The sequence below is a fragment of the Engystomops pustulosus genome, chromosome 7 (genome assembly GCF_040894005.1).
Source record: "Engystomops pustulosus chromosome 7, aEngPut4.maternal, whole genome shotgun sequence".
NCBI classification, from domain to species: domain Eukaryota; kingdom Metazoa; phylum Chordata; class Amphibia; order Anura; family Leptodactylidae; genus Engystomops; species Engystomops pustulosus.
In genome coordinates this window covers 81,775,886-81,799,454 of record NC_092417.1, presented here as the reverse complement: position 1 = coordinate 81,799,454, position 23,569 = coordinate 81,775,886, and the positions used below count along the sequence as shown (strand labels likewise).

General features: G+C 39.8%; 1 protein-coding gene across 2 annotated transcripts in view; it reads right to left on the bottom strand.

Annotated features, from left to right (window-relative positions):
* BANP (BTG3 associated nuclear protein) overlaps positions 1–23,569 on the bottom strand; it is a 345,686-nt gene that overhangs the window by 173,294 nt on the left and 148,823 nt on the right. For both annotated transcript variants that reach the window (XM_072117099.1, XM_072117098.1), the window contains one exon: positions 466–705. In XM_072117099.1, coding sequence (XP_071973200.1) covers positions 466–705 — 240 coding nt within the window. The remainder of the gene's footprint in view (positions 1–465; positions 706–23,569) is intronic.

Here is a 23,569-nt window from a genome sequence, read left to right as displayed (position 1 = left end):
TTGCACCACATATCAAAGCGCCAATACTTTTAATATGAAAACTGTTCAATACCAGTAATAATTAATGCATTTTTTATGCATATAACATCAGGGACTGCGACAGTGCACCTAACTCTAGCTCCCTCATGGATCACTGCAGAGGACTTCTACTGATACTAGAGCCATTGTTTAGTTTGCCCCTATAAACTTATTCTTTCACTGCAATATTTTGATAACTCGAATATTTCTTTGTCACATCTCGCATATTAAGTTTCAATATATTCAATACAATTCCTTCTTGAGGCCTTTTTTTTTTTTGGTCAATGAGTGTACTTTGCAGAAATACTGGAAGCCCAAGAGGCAATAGAAGATATTTCAAAGCCCCACTCAGGACAAGTAATGATACAATTAATCATGTAAAAACCACCAAATAAAGCATACTACAGCATAAAATTGCACAAAAAAATTGCTATTCTCTCAACTCACAGCGGATGCCATAAATCATCAGTGGATCAAGCTGCTTTTTTCCATGTTTCCCTTGCCCTGACAGGTTGGAGACAGCTTGCACCTCACGATGGAAAAGGTAGTCAAGAAGCGTCAGGGCCATCTTCTCAGCTGTCCGGCAGTTAGTGCTGATGTGTAGCATGTCAGCGGCTGTGATAGGGCATCTCACACGCATCTCAGGATTATTTTCGTCTCCTAGCCATGTGCCATTCGGGAAATCCTCTGAAAAGAAAATATAAAACTGGTCACAAACATCCAGAACATTTATTGGGCATTTTATAACATTTTTTATTATACACAAATTAAACTTTTTTTTATAAATATTCATTTTACACTCTACCAATAAAGAAATGTAACCACATGCACATGAAGGTATATAATACTCACTAGCAAAATATACAGGCAGACAGCGACTTACAGATGGACCTTTGTGCCCACTGTGACCTCCGGCAAACTTCTCTTAATGCTGCTAGATTGCAATGATTTTCAAAGGTGTTTGCAGTTAAATTTTATTGTTAATCCTTGTTCTCATGAAAACCCAAAATCTTTCAAATCCACTTGTCACAGGGAAAGAAGAAATGTGTGCGGAGTTACACTTAGAAAATATACCTGTTTTGTCTTGCATAGAAATTCAACAAATCTTATTTGTTTGTTTGTAAATTGTTAGTCCAGATTCATTTAAACAAGGAAAGGAAAAAATATTGCAAAGAAGAGTTAACGTGGAGCGCTAATAGTAATATCTTACCCAAACTATGAAGTATACCAATGTTAACGCCAAATTTAATTCATCAAAGAAAAGAATTTAATGTTTTTTAAAAAACAATTAAAAATATACATATCTACATATAAAGTCCAAATGACGCGTTTCGGGTCGCAGACCCTTTCTCAAATACAGGACAAAATTGAATAATAGTAACAGTATGGTGGTCTTTAAATAGAAAATAAGTATGTACTTACAATCATGATGCTGTGGGGTGAATGGGTAGGAAAAAAGGCGCGACCCGAAACGCATCATTTGGACTTTATATGTAGATATATATATTTTTAATTGTTTTTTTAAAAACATTAAATTCTTTTCTCTGATGAATTAAATTTGGCGTTAACATTGGTATACTTCATAGTTTGGGTAAGATATTACTATTAGCGCTCCACGTGAACTCTTCTTTGCAATATTTTTTCCTTTCATTGTCCCCCCGGACTTACCCCTGAGGAAGTCACCAGCCAGGTGACGATACGCGTGGGGTCTGCTCCACATCCCTCCCCGTCTGACTTGGCCTGCCTGTTGCATTGGATTTCACCTTCGTTCGGATAGGTATCGTTGATGCACTGCCCTACATAGTGGCATTGCATTCCTTTACAGGCAGCCTCGCTTTGACTACCAGGTTTTATTATATCCAGCATCACTCTGCTATTGATTCGTTATTGTCTATTTTTTCCTTCACTTTCATTTGCAGTCTGGATACCTGGTGTCATCATGTACATCTATTTATACATTCTTTAATATTGTCTGCACGTGGGAGGGACTACAGGGCTCATTGGCCCTTGGCAGTCAGATACACCTTTTGGTGTGTATCTTTTTTAAGTGTTTTTATTTTTTCTTGTCCTGTTTATATGTGTGGCTGTTATTTACAATTAATAAATTTTGTCATTTATGGTTAGTCCTTTGTACGTATCCCATCTTTTTCTTGAGTGTTGTCATACGTTGTATTCAGGGATACGTGGACATTATTCTCAAACAAACTTTTCCAGTAGTGCCTGCTCACATTTTAGTATACAACGCCAAATTTAATTCATCAAAGAAAAGAATTTAATGTTTTTTAAAAAACAATTGCAAATATATATATCTACATATAAAGTCCAAATGACGCGTTTCGGGTCGCAGACCCTTTCTCAAATACAGGACAAAATTGAATAATAGTAACAGTTTGGTGGTCTTTAAATAGAAAATAAGTATGTACTTACAATCATGATGTTGTGCGGTGAATGGGTAGGAAAAAAGGAGCGACCCGAAACGCGTCATTTGGACTTTATATGTAGATATATATATTTTTAATTGTTTTTTTTAAAACATTAAATTCTTTTCTTTGATGAATTAAATTTGGCGTTAACATTGGTATACTTCATAGTTTGGGTAAGATATTACTATTAGTGCTCCACGTGAACTCTTCCTTGAAATATTTTTTCCTTTCATTGTCCCCCCGGACCCTCTTGGGACCCCGGCGCATCAGAGTTGTGGAAGATGCATATTTAGTATATCAAACCCTAGAATTGTACCATTCAGAAACCTGTACAGATAATAAAAATTCTATAACCGTTCATCAACATTTGATACCTCATCGCCTGGAAGCTTTGGATCCTACTTTATTCTATGTGCCTAAAAACCAAGAAATAACCAGGTGAGCACCCTCTATACTGCATCTTAATCACCAACTCTTACCAAACGTTATCACCCGAGGCGCCACCCTCTGTGTCTCCCATTTTTTGTTCCTTGACCCTCATTTAAACAAGGTCAAATCTGCAGCTGCTGAAATAACTCTAGGAATTCCAATATGTTTTCTGCAAGCGGAGACCCCTTATTATGGGTGACTTTAAAGAACAGTTCACCACTTTCGCCAATTCCAAATCAGGCATTGTCCCACTGATTCTTTTGTAGCCGGAATTTCTTCACTCACCATTCCATGTGACATTGACATTCAGCATTACACACAGCCTGCAATGATGATTGTCCCACGTGTCTTCCTTCTCATGTCCTACTCTAGCTACCAATAACTTCAATCAAATGCTTAAAAGGACCCTAGATGAGATATTGCCCGCAATTTCCATTGGCAGTGTTCTTATTGGTCTGTAGGTCTGTGGAGAAAATCTCACACAGCAGATTTACTTCAATTCAAGTGTCCATAACCTATTCCTCTGTCTTTAGCCTTGCCAAAATGTCTGTTTTACCAATCGAATATCCTCTCTGCCATAACCTTAAACAACTCTTTGATGCTCTTCATTGTTCCCAAGAACCAAGTCACGTATCAAACTAAATGCATCTGTCAGGAAATAATCACCCAATCTCCTAGCAGTAGTCCATTTCTATCCCATAATTCATTCTGGTCACTCTCCTCCTCCAGTTACAGAACAAGTCTGTAGGCTACTAATGTCTTCACACCTAAATGGCTGCATCAGTGACCCTATCCCTTCCCTCCTCTTTAGGTCTCGCCACTCTATGCTATCACTACCCATCTGACCAAAATATTTAACCTCTCTCTCTACCAGCTTTCCTTTCATGTTCATACATACTGTAATAACCCCAATTGTAAAATAACCTTTTGTTGCACTCTGCTGAAAACTATCCTCCTGTTTCTAATCTCCAGACACTTTGAATGCTTGGCCTATTCTTGTCTTATCGTCGATCTCTCTGACAACTCTTTCCTCATCGCCTTACAATATGGTTTCCCCACTATTTACTTTACAGAAATTAGCCTCCAGTAATTTCCTTATAATAAAATCAAAAGGTGACTATTCTCTACTTATTCTTCTACATATCTCTGCAGAATTTGGCTCTAAGGCCCATCAGCTCCTTCTTTCAATGCTCTTTCTTGATTTTCCTTCTCTCTGGCTGATCAAAAAGTATCTTTTTCTTCTATTCATTGTCTTTTATCTCTTGTCTGGGTTCCTCGGTGCTTAGTGCTAGGCACTCTTTTACTTTCCCTCCATACAATCCCAACTGGACAAACCATCAGCAAATTTGATTTTCAGGAGCAGTCTATTTACCTCCTTACAGAACATTACCAATTGTACTACAAAACAGCAGTGAATGTCTCTAACATCATGTCCTCTCTTTACCTTAAACATAATCCTTCCATCCACTAACTAAGATTGCATTCACACGAACGAATGCCCGCCGGGTCGTAGCCCCCCTCCCCCTTACAAAATATTCATACATATACACACGTTTATACAATCAAACACATTTATACACTTAAATACATACACATAACATTCTACAGTCACTTTTATACACTTGTACACACATACATACTTATACCTATATACTCATACACACATTTAGGTACTCATAAATAGATTTATACACTAATACATACAGTATATACAAACTCCTACTGTATATACATACAGTATATATGTATTAAAGTTGCATATATAGTGTTTATAAACATACATATAGAATACATCATATTATTTTACATATGGTATACACCAACTGTATATACACATACATGCAGTATAAAAACACCATATACACATACTGAATCTATATACAGTATACACATACATACAGTACATACAGCAGATACACACATACATACAGTACATACAGCAGTTACACACATACACCATATGCATGTATATATAAAGCATATAACCACACATACAGTATTTACACCATATACACAAACACACATTATATACATTGTTTACACACATACTGCATATACATGCAGTATATACCCACACATACGGTATATACAGCATATACACACACATACGGTATATACAGCATATACACACATACTGCGTATACATGCTGTATATACACACATACGGTATATACAGCATATACACACATACTGCGCATACATGCAGTATATACACACATACGGTATATACAGCATATACACACATACTGCGTATACATGCAGTATATACACACATACGGCATATACAGCATATACACACATACTGCGTATACATGGCGTATATACACACATACGGCATATACAGCATATACACACATACTGCGTATACATGGCGTATATACACACATACATATACACACAGCATATAAACACATTTACACACACACAGCATTTACACACACTTACACACAGCATATACACACAGCACATACACAGCACATACAGCATACATACATCTAACTATACATACATATATAAAGAATTACTTACTTTTCTTGCAGACCAGGAGGCTGGCTGTGGCATCATGTCAGCGGGTGGCTGCTTCTCCGGGCTCATAGGCTGCGGCATCGTGTGGGCCTACATGCCCAGGAAGTCACCGAAGTAGTAGGCCAACCGCAAGATCCTGGACGCGGTAAGCCGGCCGGGCGTCCGCGTAACAAGAAGCTGGGCATACAACAGCCGGGCAGGGAAGGGGGTAGCGTACGGTCGAACTAGGCTGGGCGACCGCAGTTGGAGATGGTTGCCTGGGCGGCCGCGGAGAGAGGGAACCGGACGAACGGCCGCGTAGAGAGAGGGAGCCGGCCGAGCGGCCGCGGAGGGAGGGAGCCGGCCACGCGGCCGCGGAGAGAGGGAGGGAGCCGGCCGCACGGCCGTTGAGAGACGGAACCGGCTGGGCGGAGCCAGCCGCAGATGAAATGTACAGGCCATGCTTTTGTAGCCGTCGGGGCGGGCTGAGTTGCCGCAAATAAAGAGGCCGAGTCTGACAGCCACAGATGAGGTGGGCCGACAAGGACAGAAGGCCGTCCCATCGCCCCAGTCCGAATTTTGCCTCGGACCCCGTAGAAACCGCTACGGCTGCTGTTACGCCACTATGGCCATTGCCGTCTATCCTTCATTTAAATCACTTGTATGCTCATTTCATATGCACCTCGAAAATATTTTTAGATGCTTTGGTTGCTCTTGTCTGGATTACTTTTATACTTTATATTTCTTAATAATATACATTTACTGTGTTCATGAAAAGCATGTGATATGAACCTTCAAAATGCACATGAACAGTATTCCAGCTGATTTATAGAATCAATGTACAAACCATAAACTTCTAATTTGTTAAACTGAGGATTTCAGAACTCTGTGGTGACCTCTAGTGGAAGCTTGTGCTTCTGCAACAAAAAGTGAGTAGGCCTTGAAAACAGACAGAGCTGATCTCTTTAGAAGCGAGTAAAGTAATTGTGATTGAAGAGTAAAGAGAATTTAAATTGAAGGCTGTAATTTAAAATTCCAAGTTACGGTAATTCTGTCTTTTGCAAGGGGCAATGAATCATAGCTAATGTCTCAAATGCGCCACTCCATAAACCAAGGGCTAGGTGCATGCCAGGACCAATAACTGCAGTCTACCTGGTCATTGGCAGAATTGAGTCTGATTTTTTCCATCTAGACATCCAATTGGAAAATTATTACTCCCTTAAATATGGAAAGTATGAACATGAAGAGTAAACAGAAGGTTATTTCTGGAGGTCAGAGGAGTAAACAAAGCTGTGCAATGTTGACGGAACCTGCAGCTTTTCCTTGGTTGCTATCCTATTACTATTAAATTTGGGAGAAGGTGAACTTAAAAATAGTCGCTGGTTTGGAACATAAATGGCATTTCTAAAAAACAAACGGACTGCTGGATAGAGTAATAAAATCTACCATCATCTGAAAGATTCCTAAGCTATGAAAGCTCAGCTGGAACAGTATAAAAGTTACAGGAACTCAAGAGATTTTATGACATGAAGTAAGAACTACAGTGAGAATCGCCAGTTCTGCAGTTAGTGCCGCACCCTTAATACAGAAATACTGCAATCACATGGAATCGACCTGGGGTCTGTTGTTCATGTCTACAGGAATTCTACACAAGACTGACCACCAGGATGCTTTTAGAGACATTGCATTGGATCGATGTGATTGCAGGAATACCGCTATCATCAATGTGGGAGCCCAGTGTGCTATTAGAAAATGAAATCACATAATATGAAGCTGTTGAACAAGATAGCCTATGCGTGTGCAAATGATATGTGCCCCTGATGATGAAGTACATCATACAGAAACGCTTTGAGAAGTGTATATGGGAATTTGTATAAGTAAGTGAGTGTTAGTGAAGAGTAGCCATAGTCACAGAAAAACTGACCGTGACATTATATAGGCAGTGTGAGACTAAAACACTAAGCAAGCTGGACCCTTAACTTACATGCGTGGAATGTATCCCCTCCATCTTCTTGTTTAGTGTGTACCCTGCTGGAGACACTCTATATCAGGAGATATCAAGATAGGGTCTTCTTGATTTTTATTTTTTAGTTACCCTTAGTGTTGTTTAACAACACGTGTTTTATTAGAACCAATTAAAAGTTATATTCTAGTTCTCTTGAGAATTTTTGTCCGTGAATACTTGAGGTTGCCTTTTAGAAGAGAGTGAACAAACAACATGTTTAGTGTCAGTGAAATTTGGTGATTACAGGATTAATATGATGTTTTATTTTTTATTACACTGGACTGAACCACCTTGAGCATGTTATACATGAGATTTCTCAATAGCAATAACACACAGCAGTCGGACGAAGTAGACTGCATCCCTCATGATGGGTTTAGATACCTTATATACTCGAGTATAAGCCTAGTTTTTCAACACAAAATTTGTGCTCAAAACCCCTAACTCGGCTTATACTCGAGTCAACTAAAAAAAGTCAAAACTCACCTTTCTGACATCACCTGTAGGTACTCTTCTGTCTGAGACAGAAGAGGACCTATGGGGGACGTCGGAAAGATGAGTACATAGTTATTTTTTTTCCTACTACAGGGGCTGGGCAGGCTGTATGCTACAGGGACTGGGCAGGCTGTATGCTACAGGGGTTGGGCAGGCTGTATGCTACAGGGGCTGTCAGACTATATACTGGGAGGCCGTAACCAATGCATTTCCCACCCTCGGCTTATACTCGAGTCAATAGGTTTTCCCAGTTTTTTGTGTTGAAATTAGGAGTTTCGGCTTATACTCGGGTCGGCTTATACTCGAGTATATACGGTACTACGGTATCTTATATCTTATATAATAGTACTACATAAAGAAGCAGAGAGAAATCTGCACTTAGTCCTTCCTACTGGTAAGTAGCTACCTATAGATTAATCGCCAACTTTCACAAAGCGTCGTGACATGACATGCTAATACATGGTCAACCCAGGAAACCTCTACCAGAAGAAGACACTTAGGTGAAGTTAACAAATGTAAAATTCTTAATGGTTTGGTGATTTTCCCATGTCATGCCAAAAGATATCTTAAAGTCTGCCACATATTCCTCAACAATAATTCGCAGTAGAGCATGCAAGGCCTTTGAGACCGCATTTTCCTGTAAAGGCAATCTTTCTGAAGGAAACATATTCCCCTTACTGACCTAGGATTAGATACAGTCCCCCATCAAGACAGAATCTCAAAATGCTTAGTTTCGCTGGAACAGTATATAACTTTCTTAAAAAGTACCGTTTACTATACTCACATTATATAACTGCACCAGATATTATAGATCCATCTCTTATTCATAAGATTTCGATTTACTACAATAGACCTGTGTTTGGACCTCCATTTTTATCTTCCGTCACTAAAATAATATTAACAGATCTCTTGAAATGTCCAATGATTACCATAATTTCGAATGGCTTCCGTTAGGCTTAAAGGGAACCTGTCACCAGGAGACCCATTTTTAGCACTCCCCCAGTCCCCACAGAGCATAGTACATACACTGCCAAAGTGTTTTTGTATTAAAAATAGGTTTTACAGAAAAAAAGATATGTTATATTGTACCTTTCAATAGCATGTGCTGTGTGACTAGGCAGTTGCCTTTTGGGAGGAGCTGGAAAGGAGCAGTTCCCCCTCCCACCCTTGGGGAACAGCTTCTCCATGTGACCTTTTCAAATATATGAAAACACCCATCACTTGGCTTAGCGACGCCCCCTGCTCCTCTACAGCCAATCCTGAGTGTGGGGAGTTATTCATATATTTGAAATGGTCACATGTTTCCCAAGGGTGGGGGGGAAACTGCTCCTTTCCAGTCCCTCCGTTTTGGCAACTGCCTAGTCACACAGCAGATGCTAATGAAAGGTACAATATAACATATCTTTTTTTCTGTAAAACCAATTTTTTATACAAAAACACTTTGACAGTGTATGTACTATGCTCTGTGGGGACTGGGGGAGCGCTAAAAATGGGTCTCCTGGTGACAGGTTCCCTTTAAGATAGAAAAAAATGTACAACAGTTTCTGTCCAATTTACCACTCATTCAATGGTGATTTTATATAGGTAGACAGAAAAAATTTAACATAAACTAGGGAATACTAGAAAGAATATATCATCCCCTACCTGAGGTGGCTAGTAATTTATTGTTGAAAAGCCTCTCACAGTTGCTACTGGGACAATAGAGTTCAGATCAAAAACAAATATTGACAATTTATAGAAGACATGAAAAGCCAAAAGTGAACTTGGTCAGTGAGGGGGACTGGCTCCGAGATTATCAAAGTACTATTTACTATTAAATTTCAACCACGTTTTTCCAAGCAGTACCCTATAAAAAGAAGTGGATTCCAATGTGTACTCAGTCAATTTGCAATAGTCAGGCTACAAATTCCTAGGCATACAATACATAAGATAACTTATCTGCTCATCTTAAGTAATGTGGTGTGGAGTACTTTATGTTATATACACAGCACCCTTCTGCATACTCTGGGCTATGCCAAAAAGTCATGCATTACAAAGCCTTTTGGTATGTTTTTCTCTAGGTATTGTATAATAACAGTAATCATGATTAATTGAGTTGGGTTATTAATGTCGACATGAAATGTAAGCCCGATGGAATTCTTCTGATAGCGTAATAAGAGCTTTCTGTGAACTTCTCTCCATCTTGGAAGTTATTGCCTCTTTTCACTTCAAAGAAAGAGACTCTGGACATTGAAAATCTATTTGGAATAATAATAAGAGATAATGAGTACGAGACAGCACAGCTGTCAAGTGTGTCTCAAACGGGCGACCAAATGAGAGAGTGCACAAATTACATCTACTTATCACCCAAGAGATGTCTGCATGCCTCAGGTGTCATTGGTTTACCACAAGAGACACTTTCATCTGGAAGTACTAAAACTTTCTCCAGAAGCCTATAATCAACAAATCACTTGCTTTACTTTACCCAATAAGTGAATGGTAACTTAAGTATTTCAAAATAATGAGATTAGAGTTGTGGTACCTCTACACTCTCTAAGCAGCAAAATTATTATTGCTCTTCTTTGTTAAAAATTACAGTTCAAAGCTTTTATTCCACAGTGAACTAGGGGACTCCTTGCATCATAGATCACTATTCACAATCCTGTTCTCTGGTTGGTCTGTGAAATCTGGCCACTGCAAGATTTGTGATTCATGGACCGACCACGGTCATGTGCTTCAGCCCTTATGGTGTATAGTAAATTATAGTAGAGTGTAGGGGAATGTATTATCTCTATGAGACTATATCTGAGTATACAGCATATTGTACATGGAACTAGGTTTTTACAACAATTAAAAACTGCAAAAGGAGAGTGCCTCCTTTATCACATTTAAGCCTCTACCATTCCCCACAAAAGAGCCAGATATGAAGCCACCAGCCTAGAGAAATATTCCAGGAAACAATGTATTTTATTATTACAGCCAGAATGTTTATTTTTAATAATATATTTATAACTGAACTGGCCAAGTGAGGTTGATGTATACTAAAAGACTGAAATTATATCCCCTCCTTAATTAAAGGAAATCTACCATCAAAATCAGGCAAGATAGACCAGGGACACAAACTCATATAGTCAGGCATTGTGATTGTGGCAATATTCTGTTATCCATGGCCTCCTTCCTTAAAAAAATCTATTTTTGAAATTATGATAATGAGTCAGAAGGACCCCCTTGGACTCTACCAGAGCCATTATTTGCTGCATATTCACAGGTTGTTACACTGTACAGAAGCACTTCCCCTCCCACTGTGTGCTAATAATTCCTCTGCTGCTGTAAAATTCCTTCAGGCAGAGGAAGGGGAGAAGTGCTGCGGGAGTGGGGGGGGGGGGGGGGGTGAGACATTGTAATATCCTGTGAAGCTCCAGCACAATGGGGCTCTAGTAACCTCCACAGAGCCTTTCTGTCCCATTAGCATAATAAAAGTTGATTTTAGAAGGAAGGAGGCCATGTGAGTCACGTGAGTCACCAGCAGCCACTTTTGGGACTTCTGCTGGCATCCCTGGTCTTGGGGCACTTCTGTTGGGTAGGAGAGACGAGCACTAACCTACACTCATTACAGTATACATGTCTCCTCTGCACACAATTTGACCATTTTCACTTAGGGGTGAACTCACTTTTGTTGCCAGCAGTTTAGACATTAATGGCTGTGTGATGAGTTATTTTGGGGGTACACCAAATGTACACTGTTATACACTGACTTCTATTGTATCAAAGTGTATCTTCAGTGTTGTCACATGAAAAGATAGAATAAAATATATCCTGAAATAGGAGGGGTGGTCTCACTTTAAGTGAAATTCTGTAATTAGACAGCTATTTAGCTAACATCATGACTATGTAGACACATATCCACAGACAACCGTTATAAGTGTGTGGGTAGCTACAAGACAAATTGTCAAATCATAAGTTATGTGACTGGATACAAATAATTCCTTTTTGAGAAGCTTCTGTTTTGTATTTTACTTGGCTTTGTTGGAAACGCTGTACATTGAAGAAAGTACATAAAAATTAGCTTCTTCACTGTTTTAGGGATACTATTCAACACCGACTTGACAATTGCAGGAGTTCTTCACTGCAGAGCACAGCGCCCTGGAAGCTTCAACCAAGCTTTCTTTGGATGTATAATGGTTTGGCCAGAGATAAATGCACATTGCAAGGAAGCAGAGGGGGAGGGGATGGAAATAAATTAAAGCTATTTTTTTATTACTCTCAGTCACTGACACAGTCTTCTTTTTTTATCATTAATAATCTGCCACTGACTGAAGTTCATCCAGATAATTCGATTTCTCCAACTCCAGGGCCAGCATTACAGAGAGGAAGGCTGTGGCACTCATAGACCTGCTGTTGCAGTCGTGACAACTAAAAACCCTAAGCTGCGTTCCAGGCATTTTCCAGTGAGATCCCGGAAGCCTTGTGCAGTTTTCTTCATTAAGTCAGATTAAACACAGCACACAGAATTTATTTTTTTTCTCCGCTTTCTCCAATTATAGAAGCAGAATACAAATATTTGTTATTCAAACAATTTTCCATTCTCAAGTGGAACATTCAGGAAAACTTGAAACAATTATAAAAGTAAATAAAATGACCAAAAAAAGGCAAAAAAAAAAAAATTATATTCAAGGACATCTACCATCAGATATACTGATGGTAGACTCCTAGAACTTACCTGTTTGTCTTTGTCTCTAGTGTATTAAACAGTTTTTATTACATACCTGAACTGCGGCATTTTTCAAAAATAGAATTATATAAATTATGAGCACCAGCTCAGGGTGAGCTGGTGCCGGAGCATATTTTCGTTATTGTCATAAACAGCTGTATTACAGTTTAAACACTTTTTAATCTTTAGATGTGAAGCAGCTTCGGCACACCAAGCGCACCGTCGCAGGCATGGTGCGCCGAAGCTGCTTCACATCTAAAGATTAAAAAGTGTTTAAACCGCAATACAGCTGTTTATGACAATAACGAAAAAATGCTCCGGCACCAGCTCACCCTGAGCTGGTGCTCAGCATTTGAAGCTTACAACTACTATTTCACATGGTAGGTTTCCTTTAAGTAAAGAGAACTGATCAGTGACAAAATGTAACAGAGCATGATCCCCAACAGTCAAGAAGAGCTGGAGTCTGTCTGTCTACCCCCCTGCATGCTTTTTCACCAATAAAGGACGCTTTTTCCTACATATGGAACCGGTGAGTGCCGTCATCTTTTTCTATACCTATGTATGGATATTCTCTTGCACACACTGACAGAGCACCGCTGGGAAGTCTAGCTATGATCACTCCTGCCCTTGTAGAACCGGGCTATGTGTTGAGCTGTCAGCGACATCATTGGGACTGTGCCCGCCAGGGATTTTCCTCTTTTTGATAGTCAAGAAGTGCTGAGATTTAGAAAAAAAAAGTTTTTTTAGGGTGATTTGTTAAGGTGATTTGAGCCCTGTCTGATGCTGCAAGTGTAGGTGCGACTGGAACAGCGACAAGGGATGGTTGAAAGGTTAGTAGGGTCCACACAACGGTAGTTGTTAGGAAATGTTAGTTTATTAATAGATAACTCGTTTTTGGAGGTGGACATGCCAGTGTATCTAACTGTTCGGCAGCCCTTACAGGGGATACTTATGAGGCTATTACACAAGATTAATAGTTTATCATAGTATCATAGTTTATACGGTTGAAAAAAGACACTTGTCCACCAAGTTCGACCAAGGAAGGGAAGGGATTGGATGAGGAAGGGATTTAGGGGAAACAATTCTATATAACATAACCATCAATGTTATTTAGGTGTAAAAAGGCATCTAGACCCTTCTTGAAGCTCTCTACTGTCCCTGCTGTGACCAGCGCCTGAGGCAGGCTATTCCACAGATTGACAGTGCTCATAGTAAAGAAGCCCTGTCGCCTCTGGTGATTAAACCTTGATTTCTCCAAAAGGAGACAGTGCCCTCTTGTCTTTTGATTTGATTTAATCTGAAACAAATTACCACCATATTTTTTGTATGGACCATTCATATATTTAAATAGATTGATCATGTCCACTAGTAGTCGTCTCTTTTCCAGACTAAATACATCTAGTTGTTTTAATCTTTCCTCATAACCCTCCATACCCCTTATCATTTTTGTGGCTCTACGTTGAACCCTCTCCAGCTCCAGGGCATCCTTTTTATGGACCGGTGCCCAGAACTGGACAGCATATTGCAGGTGAGGCCGAACCAATGCCTTGTACAGTGGTAATATTACATCCTTATCCCAAGAGTCCATACCACTTTAGATACATGACAAGATCCTACTGGCTTTAGAGGCAGCTGCTTGACATTGCATGCTGTTATTCAATTTATGATCAACTAGTGCCCCCAGGTCCTTCTCAACAAGGGACTCTCCCAGATTTACTCCCTCAAGGACATATTTTGCCTTTGCATTATTAGCCCCCAGGTGCATAACCTTACATTTATCCACATTAAACCTCATTTGCCAAGTGGATGACCAAACATTCAGTTTGTCCAAGTCACCCTGCAGCCTATGAACATCCTCCATAGACTGTATTACACTACAGAGCTTGGTCTCATCAAAATAGACACAGTGCTATTAATTCCTACCTCTATATCATTAATAAATATATTAAATAGTAGTGGACCAAGCATAGAACCCTGGGGTACACCACTCATAACTGGTGACCATTCCGAGTAGAATTGACCACAACTCTCTGGATGCTATCCTTCAGCCAGTTCTCAATCCAATTGCAAATGATTTCTGCCAAACCAATAGCCCTAATTTTACCCATCAGGCGTCTATGAGGTACAGTGTCAAATGCCTTTGCAAAGTCCAAGAACACTATATCTACAGCTGCTCCTTCATCCAGGCATCTGCTCACCTCTTCATAAAAGCAGATCAGGTTAGTTTGACAACTTCTATTCTTAGTAAACCCATGCTGGCTGTCACTTATTATACTATTTGATGTCATATACTCCATTATATAGTCTTTTACTAACCCTTCCAATATTTTCCCCACAATGGAAGTTAAGCTTACAGGCCTGTAATTGCCTGGCAAAGTTCTAGAGCACTTTTTATATATTGGCACGACATTTGCCTTGCGCCAGTCACTTGGCACCACACCAGACATTACGGAATCCCTGAAGATTTTAGACAGCGGTACAGCAATAACAGAACTGAGTTCTTTAAGAACTCTGGGGTGTAACCCATCTGGTCCAGGAGCCTTGTACACATTGATTTTATTGAGCTTAGATTGGATCATGTCTACATTCAGACAGTCTAGTATATCACAGGATCCATGATCCGCACTGGCACCACCCACGTCAGAAGTTCTTTCTTCTATCGTATAAACAAAGCTAAAAAAAACCTATTAAGTATGTCGGCCTTCTCTTGGTCTCCAGTCACCGATGCCCCATTTTCAGAATAAAGGGATCCAGCCTGTTCTGACCCTTTTTTTTTTTTGCATTGATATACTTAAAAAATTTCTTGGGATTTGTTTTGCTATCTTTAGCCACCTGTCTTTCATTTTGTATTTTGGCTGATTTGATTTCCTTTTTACAGATTTTGGTAAGTTTTTTGTAAGTATTGAAAGCCTCAGGTGACCCGTCAAATTTATATATTTGGAATGCCCTTTTTTTCTCATTAATTGCCCTTTTAACTGTAGCTGTAAGCCACGCAGGGTGTAATCTATCCTGTCTATACTTGCTACCTATTGGAATAAATTTAGAAGTATAAAAACCCAGGATAGATTTGAATTTCTCCCATTTAACATTAGTATCATCATGTGACAGTATCTGATCCCAGTCTATATCCTGTATTGCAGTCCTGAATTTCTGGAAATTAGCCCTCTTGAAATTCAAAGTTTTCGATTTTCCCACCTGTTTCTGCTTTTTACAGTTTAAGAGGAAAATAATTATATTATGATCGCTGTTCCCAAGGGGTTCCCGGACACTGACATTTTGGATAATCTCCTCATTGTTAGAAATCACAAGGTCCAACAATGCATCACGTCTTGTGGGATCTTCTACAAGCTGCACCATACAATTATCCTGCAGAAAGTTGATAAAATTTCTCCACTTCACAGATGAAGAAGAGCCCTGTCCCCAATTTACGGTCCCCTCCTGTGCAGCCCGCTCCATCTGTTTATATAGGTGACCCTCTATTTTCTCAGAGATGTTAGGGGGTCTATATATTACATCAAAAATAATTTTCTCAAAGCTCTCTTGGCTTTGAATTTCAACCCAAAGTTTCAGCCTCCTCACACTCTTCTGAGACCACTGTCTCATTCACAATCGCTTTTAAGTCTCTTCTGACATACAGACATACACCAACTTTCCTCCTATTTGCCCTGTCTATCTGAAAGAGTGTAAAACCTCTAATATTAACAACCTAATCATGTGATGCATCGAGCCATGCCTCTGCTACACCAACAACATCTAACTGTTCCTCTAATACCAGAGCCTCAAGCTCACCCATTTTGTCTGTGATACTTTGTGAACATACAGTTTAATTTTCCACAGTTATTTATCTGATTTAAAGTAATTTTACTGGCACATATATCCTCACCACAGTTTTGCAACTTGTGGATCTCCTTATCCACTGCCTTAGTCCCCATACACTGCCCATCTGACCACCCACCAACATAACCTGCCCCCTCTCTGACCTGTCTACCTCTTCAGTGTCTTCCTTTTCCTCCTCCCCCGATCCTAGTTTAAATACTCTGCCACCCCTTCTAGGATCTTCTTCCCCAGCACAGCAGCCCCCCTTCCATTTAAGTGCAAGTTATCTGCGGAAAGCAGCTTGCACCCCAATGAAAAGTCAGCCCAGTGCTCTAGGAACCCAAATCCCTCTGCTCTACACCAGGATCTGAGCCATGCATTTAACTCCCTGAGCTCCCGCTGTCTGCTCTGTGTAGAGCATGGCACTGGTAGAATTCCAGAGAATACTACCTTGGAGTTCCTTTCCTTAAGCTTTGAACCTAGTCCTTTAAAATTATTCTTCAGGCTCCTCCACCTACCATCTATTCTGTCATTGGTACCAACATGTACCACGACAGCTGGGTCATCCCCAGCCCCTCCCAGTAATTTATCTACCCTTTCCACCACATGCCGAACCCTGGCACCAGGGAGACAGCAAACCATTCGGTTGAGGCGGTCTTGGCAACAAGAGTCCCCTACAACCACTAGCTGCCTTGGCTTACCTGCACTCCCATCCACCCTACTACTAGCTGGTCTGCTCACCCGGCTGTCAGGGAGAGCAGGATCCACTAGGACTGCCATTTCTGACACTGAAGTCCTTACATCATTGCACAATTTTGCTTGGATGTTCAGAGTCAGAGTTGGCCTTCCTTTTCTTTGACCCCTTTCTACCCCCTCTATTTACAGTAACCCAGCTACCCACCTGGCCGTGCTATATTTCCTCTCCACCCTCCACTTCTAACCTGCTTATTGCTTGCATACTCCTCTCAAGATTGTCGATTGCTTGCAGCCGTGCAATATCTTCCTCCAGATCTCTAACACGAGCTTCCAGTAGAAAAAATATGGGCACATCTGTCACAGCAGTATTCACCCTGGAACGCCTGCTCCAGCAGTGTATAAATACAGCAGAGTGTACACAGGAGCATATCAGCAATCTTGCTGGCCATATCCTAGTAACAAAACTGTGATGAGTATACAGATTGAGATATATAAAATGTAGAATACTTACAGTTCTGTTGAGTTCTCTCTTTCAAACTCTGCTTTTTTCAACTCTCCACTTATGTTCACAAGCCACTTAGAACCACCAGCCAAAATTGAGCAAGCTCAAAACTGAGTAACTCCCACTTAATTTATCAGGTGTGAGCACTAATCCCTCCTCCCAATTAGCAGACCAGGCAAAGAAAGGAAAAAAAAAGCTATTTAAATTGTGACACTAAGAAAAGTGCCCTGCTATTACCAAATACACTCAGTCCACAATCACCCAAACAACAGATTCACTCTTAACACACACAAAAATCCGCTTTTTTCAACTCTCCACTTATGTTCACAAGCCACAAACCTCCACTCAGGGTGTGGTAACAGCATATCCTTACTCTAGGCTGGTCTAACTTAGTGGTCTAACCTAGTGATGCTGCAAAGGAGGCTCCGTTAAGACATTATTATTTATTATATTTGGTGGACACAACAGGAAAGTTCCAGGAGAGTACAAGGAATGTATACAAAAGCTCCCTCCTCCTTCACAGCCTGTATGCTAAAGGTATCCTTATTATGTATTGGTAAATCATTGTTATTAACAGGAATGCATAGTCTGCTGTAGTCTCTTCTACACAAATGAACACTAATTGAATAAGTAAAATTCATAAATAATTGAGAAATATTTCCTGGTGGGGAATATGCTTCACATATGAACCCAGTGGTGAAAGAAACATCCACCAACAGCCTAAAAATATTTCATTGTTGACAATAAAGCCTTGCTGCACAGAACATTTAATAATTTAAGGACAATAGAAATTGTTATTTATATTCAATCCAGTTGCAAAAATTCTACTTCATCTTGTAGATTAAATAAATATGTGAAATGATGTAAATAATGAGACTCATAAGAGTAAAACAAATAGAAGACACTATAAAACGGGCCCTGGAATTGTATCATGCATGTACACGCGCGAGGCTTGTAATCCTCCTGCAGGAGATATTGAAGTTACATTTACAAAGTATTTTCATACCCGATGGGGGAATTTATTAACCCATCATTTGCGCCTTGATGACCAAGGACTGTTTTTCAAAACCAGCATGTGTCACTTTATCTGGTTATAACTTTAGAACAGTTTAACTTACCCAATTATTTTTGAGTTTGCTTTTTCATGACATTTAGTACTTGAAGTTAGTGGGAAATGGTTGATATATTTTGAATTCATTTATGAAAAAAGGTGAATTTAGTAAATATTTTGAAAAAATTTGCTATATTCAAACTTCAAAATGTTCTGTTTTACACACTAATAGTCTTCCTACCCAAATTAGTTACTAACTCACATTTACCATATCTCAGCTTTGTGTTGGCTTCATTTTAGAAGTGTCCTTTTGTTTTATTTCAACGATAGATCACAAATCGAACAGAATTCTCCCAAATTTGTAAGAAAATTTTAGAATAAATTATTTTAGGGACCATTTCATTTCTATAGGGGTTTTGGAAGTTCTGTTAATAGAAACCTCCCACATATCGGTCTATTAACTTCACCCCTCACACTTATTAGCCCTTTTTCATTCAAACAAAATGAAGGTTTGATTTGGAATTCAAAAATATTGATCATTAATACATTCATTTAGCTGCAAAATTTACCCATATTAACTGAATAGAAGTAGAAAACGCATCTAGGAATATATTTGGAAGTTCTTTCCAAGTAAAAGGACACCCCATATGTGTCAGGGCACATGGCGGGGCACGGAAGGGAAGAAGCTTTTGTAGGGCAGGATTGTTTTCAGGTGACTTGCTTGTAGGGCCCCTGATCACATGTGGAATTTTGGTTGTGTTTTGAAACACAATCCAAAGGCTCCACCTGCGATCGCACGTGGAGGTAAGATTGCATTTCCTTTGTGTTCAGTTAAAGTGTTGGAAACACAAATGTTACCAAATATGTGATCATGAGTGGAGCCTTTTCCAAACACAACAAAAATGGCACATATGAACATGGCCGCATGTACCATGAACCTTTATCCTAGAGAATTTGTAAACTTTTTATCATGTGGTATAGGGGGAGCTTTTTCAATTTTACTTTCTGTTTATCGCTCTCCACTTTCAAAAATCAATAACTTTTTATTTTTCTGTGTACAGAGCTGTGTGAGGGCTAGTTTTCTGTGTAACAAATTGTATTTCTAGTATATTTTTTGGTTTGCTACGATCACAGGGATACCAAATATATATACCGTATATACTCGTGTATAAGGCGAGTTTTTCAGCACAAAAAATGCTGAAAAACCTCACCTCGGCCTATACACGAGTCAATAAAAAAACTAAACATACTCACCCACCGATGCCCCGATGCTTGGTGCGGCTCCTGATCCTCGGCGCAGCTCCTGGTGGCTCCTCTTCTCTATGCTGTATTAGCTGGCAGAGATGCTCCCATGCTGCGGCAGTGTCGCCACAGATGACGTCATAATGCGCCGTCTGGCAGATTATGTGGACACATTTTTGCCGCCTAATACAGCATAGAGAAGAGGAGCCGCGGGGACCGGAGCATCACCAGACTGCGGGCTGGCTGGCTGTATACTACATGGGGCTGGCTGTATACAATATTAGGCTGGCTGTATACTACTTTGGGCTGGCTGGCTATATATTACTGGGTGTTAGCTGGCTGTATACCACATGGGGGCTGGCTGGCTGTATACCACATGGGGGCTGGCTGTATACCACATGGGGAGCTGTCTGGCTGTATACTACTGGGGGCTGGGTGGCTGTATACTACTGGGGGCTGGGTGGCTGTATACTACTGGGGGCTGTCAGGCTATATACTACGGGGGGGGGGGGGGCTGGCAGGCTATATACTACAGGGGGCTGGCTATATACCGGGAGGCTTTGACCAATGCATTTCTCACCCTCGGTTTATACTTAAGTCAATAGGTTTTCCCAGTTTTTGGTGGTAAAATTAGGGGTCTCGGCTTATACTCGGAACGGTTTATACTCAGATCGGCTTATACGGTAGGTTTTATTAGGTGTTGATAGATTTTAACAAAAATTCAAACTTTTTGTACCACCCAAAATTATTACTTTCTACCATATTCTGACTCCAATAACTTTTTCATACTAAGGAGTACGGAGTTGGCTAAGGTGTCCCTTTTTCCGAGAAAAAAATTAGTTTTTATTGCTACCATTTTTGGGCCTATACGACCTTTTGATCAATTTTTATTACATTTTTTATGTGTTGCCAAAGGGCAAAAAGTGGCAATTCAAGTATTTGAGCGCATTTTTCTGTTACAGGGTTCACCGCCGGGAATAACCGCTTTTATATTTTTATAGATTGGGAATTTTGGGACTCCGTGATACCTAAAATGTTGTTTGTTTTTTTTTACTTTTCCCCCACTTTTTATTATTTATTGTTTTATATCTGTTAGGGGCTTTTGCGACATTGTAATGAATTTTATTTTTATTTTTTCCTTTTTTTTGTTTTTACAATACTAGCATATGAACTAGCGATCAAACTGCAATTACCATGTATTGCAGTGCATTAGAAGAGTCAGCCTATGCATCAGCATAGGCATCTGCTCGGTACATGCCGATGGCAGACTTGGGGACCTTCATTAGGACTGCACGGCTGAGAAGACGGCACCCTGCAATTGTGTTTTTTATATGTCTAGGACAACCCTTTTAAGAAAATCTGAATGAATCTGAAAAAAATACACACTTTGAATGACAGATTATTTAGTTATAGGAAAAACAATAATTTAGCTTTACCAGACAAATGTAATCGCAGAACATTGCTACATATATCTTATTTCAGCTCTTTTAGGGCGATACCACATAACAGTTATACCCCTAAGGATAGCAAAGATATTCATTGTAATTGCTACAGCAGGAGATTAGCCTAAAGTCTAGATGACTGTGATAAGACTGTCTTGTAGCATGCATCTGGATACACAGCTGTACAACAAACATTACAGGATGCTGGCGCCTGAATATAATAATATAATGATAAATCTATTGATTCATTCCTTAAATCCCCCATGGATATTTGGCATGAACATTAAGTTATAATCTGTAGCGAGAAACCTGCAAAACAAGCAACACATCTCTATCCGCAGGTTATTTATTAGTCAATAGCCTGAATTCTTGATTCAAAAGGTTGCTCTATGAGCTTTAGGAGGAAATTAAATGATGAAGTGTAAAGGAGATTTCTCAGGTTTTATATTTTCAACAAAATGATCAAATGAAGAATCTCACAAATCCCTATATATATAAGCCCTATAAATCAATTTCTCATACGATATACTGGACGGCCCCATATGACCTTTCTTGATATTTCCGATCTATCAATGTCCATATGTAAATGTGAATTAAACTGAAAAAAAAGCCTTGTTAGCAGCAGTTTCTTCTAAAACATGCTGCTCTGAACACCACACTAAAAGTAGAGGCAACGTACAACAGGCTATGCAATGACCAGACAATCTGATGTGTATAACAATACAACAGCTGCAGCAGCCTGTGTGGTTGTGTCTCAGTCTCCTCTCCTCTACACACATTCTGCTTCCTTTGCCCCTTAAAGAACAAATGAAAACGCTCACTACGCTGTTATTTGCTATTTAGCAATTTTTCTTTATCAAAAATATATAAATTGTTACAAGCATTTTAGGCAAAACATAAAGTGTGAAAGTCCATATAATCCAGCGTGAACTTCAGGGAAACGGGCTGACCACACCATGTAGTTACTCCATTAAGGAGGACGGCATCCAGCACATCATGTGACGTTTCGCGGCTCAGACAAGAAGGGGCAACGCCCTGAAATGTTTGGTGAGTTTTCCAGAATCGTGTGTATTTAGGGAATGGAAGTACTTCTGACCATTATTTGACTGGTAGCGCTGACTTCATTAACCTCATATTTAAAGTACTTTAAATTCAACCCACACATTTCACTAATACTTTAAGTGCTTATCATCGTAGTAGTACAGCTAAGTCAGAATTTTTTTTTTCGCAAATCGCCCACTATTATGAGGCTCCAAAAAATGTACACCATTGACCTAAGGGATTAGCATTATTGGGTATCATGTCACCTCCTATATCTGTCCAAGGACTCTAAAATGTTATAATTATAAGATATGCTTGATAACAAATGTGTATTTATGAAAATGCCACAATCCTCATCAAACATGTGATTAATAACAATAAATAAGTCGGTCGGTCAGTGACCGATGGTATATAGCTGTTGAATATATGACAACTCTAATTCATAACTGGTGATGTAGAGGTATCACAGTGGGTTGCTCTCTTTGGAGCTTACATTCTTTCCTCACAAATATGTCAATGTGATCAACTGATTGACAACAGCTTTGATGGATGTGTCAGCTTGAACACTGAACATAGGCTTTAAAGAGAACCCGTCATGCAAAATAACCCCCCTAAACTAAATATATGTTCATAAACTGCCATTAGAAAGCATTGCCTCTATCCCTTCATTGTCCCTCTACATGCCTGTAAACCTAAGCAATGAGGTCCTAAAGCTGTATGCAAATGACCTGTGAAATGTCCAATGAAGCATTAGCATATTCAAGCTGTCCACTCTATTCATGAGTGGGAGGCACAGCCACACCCCCAGTGCTTGACTGACAGCCTGTATAATGATGTGAGGCTGTATAATGATGTGCTTCTTGGTGCTGGTGGCCACGCCCCCTGCAGCCTGTGTGTGCATGTGTGTGTGTGTTTAGGAGAGATACAGCAGCTCCATGTTACAGCAGAACATGTCAGATTCATGTGTAGCTGATGTCTGTGTCTCTCACCTGTATATTAGGAGGATGCAGCATGTCAGCAGATGCAGGACACACACTAGCCATGCTTTACTATACATTACACACAGACATGAGCAGGGGGAGGAGAGGGGAGGGGTAACAGGGGTGACATCACTGCCTCTGACCGTGTGACCAGCCTCATTTACATGATAAAGAATAGATGATTTTACAATGAATAATGTATGAAATAACTAGATAAAGGCTGGGATGGGATCCTTA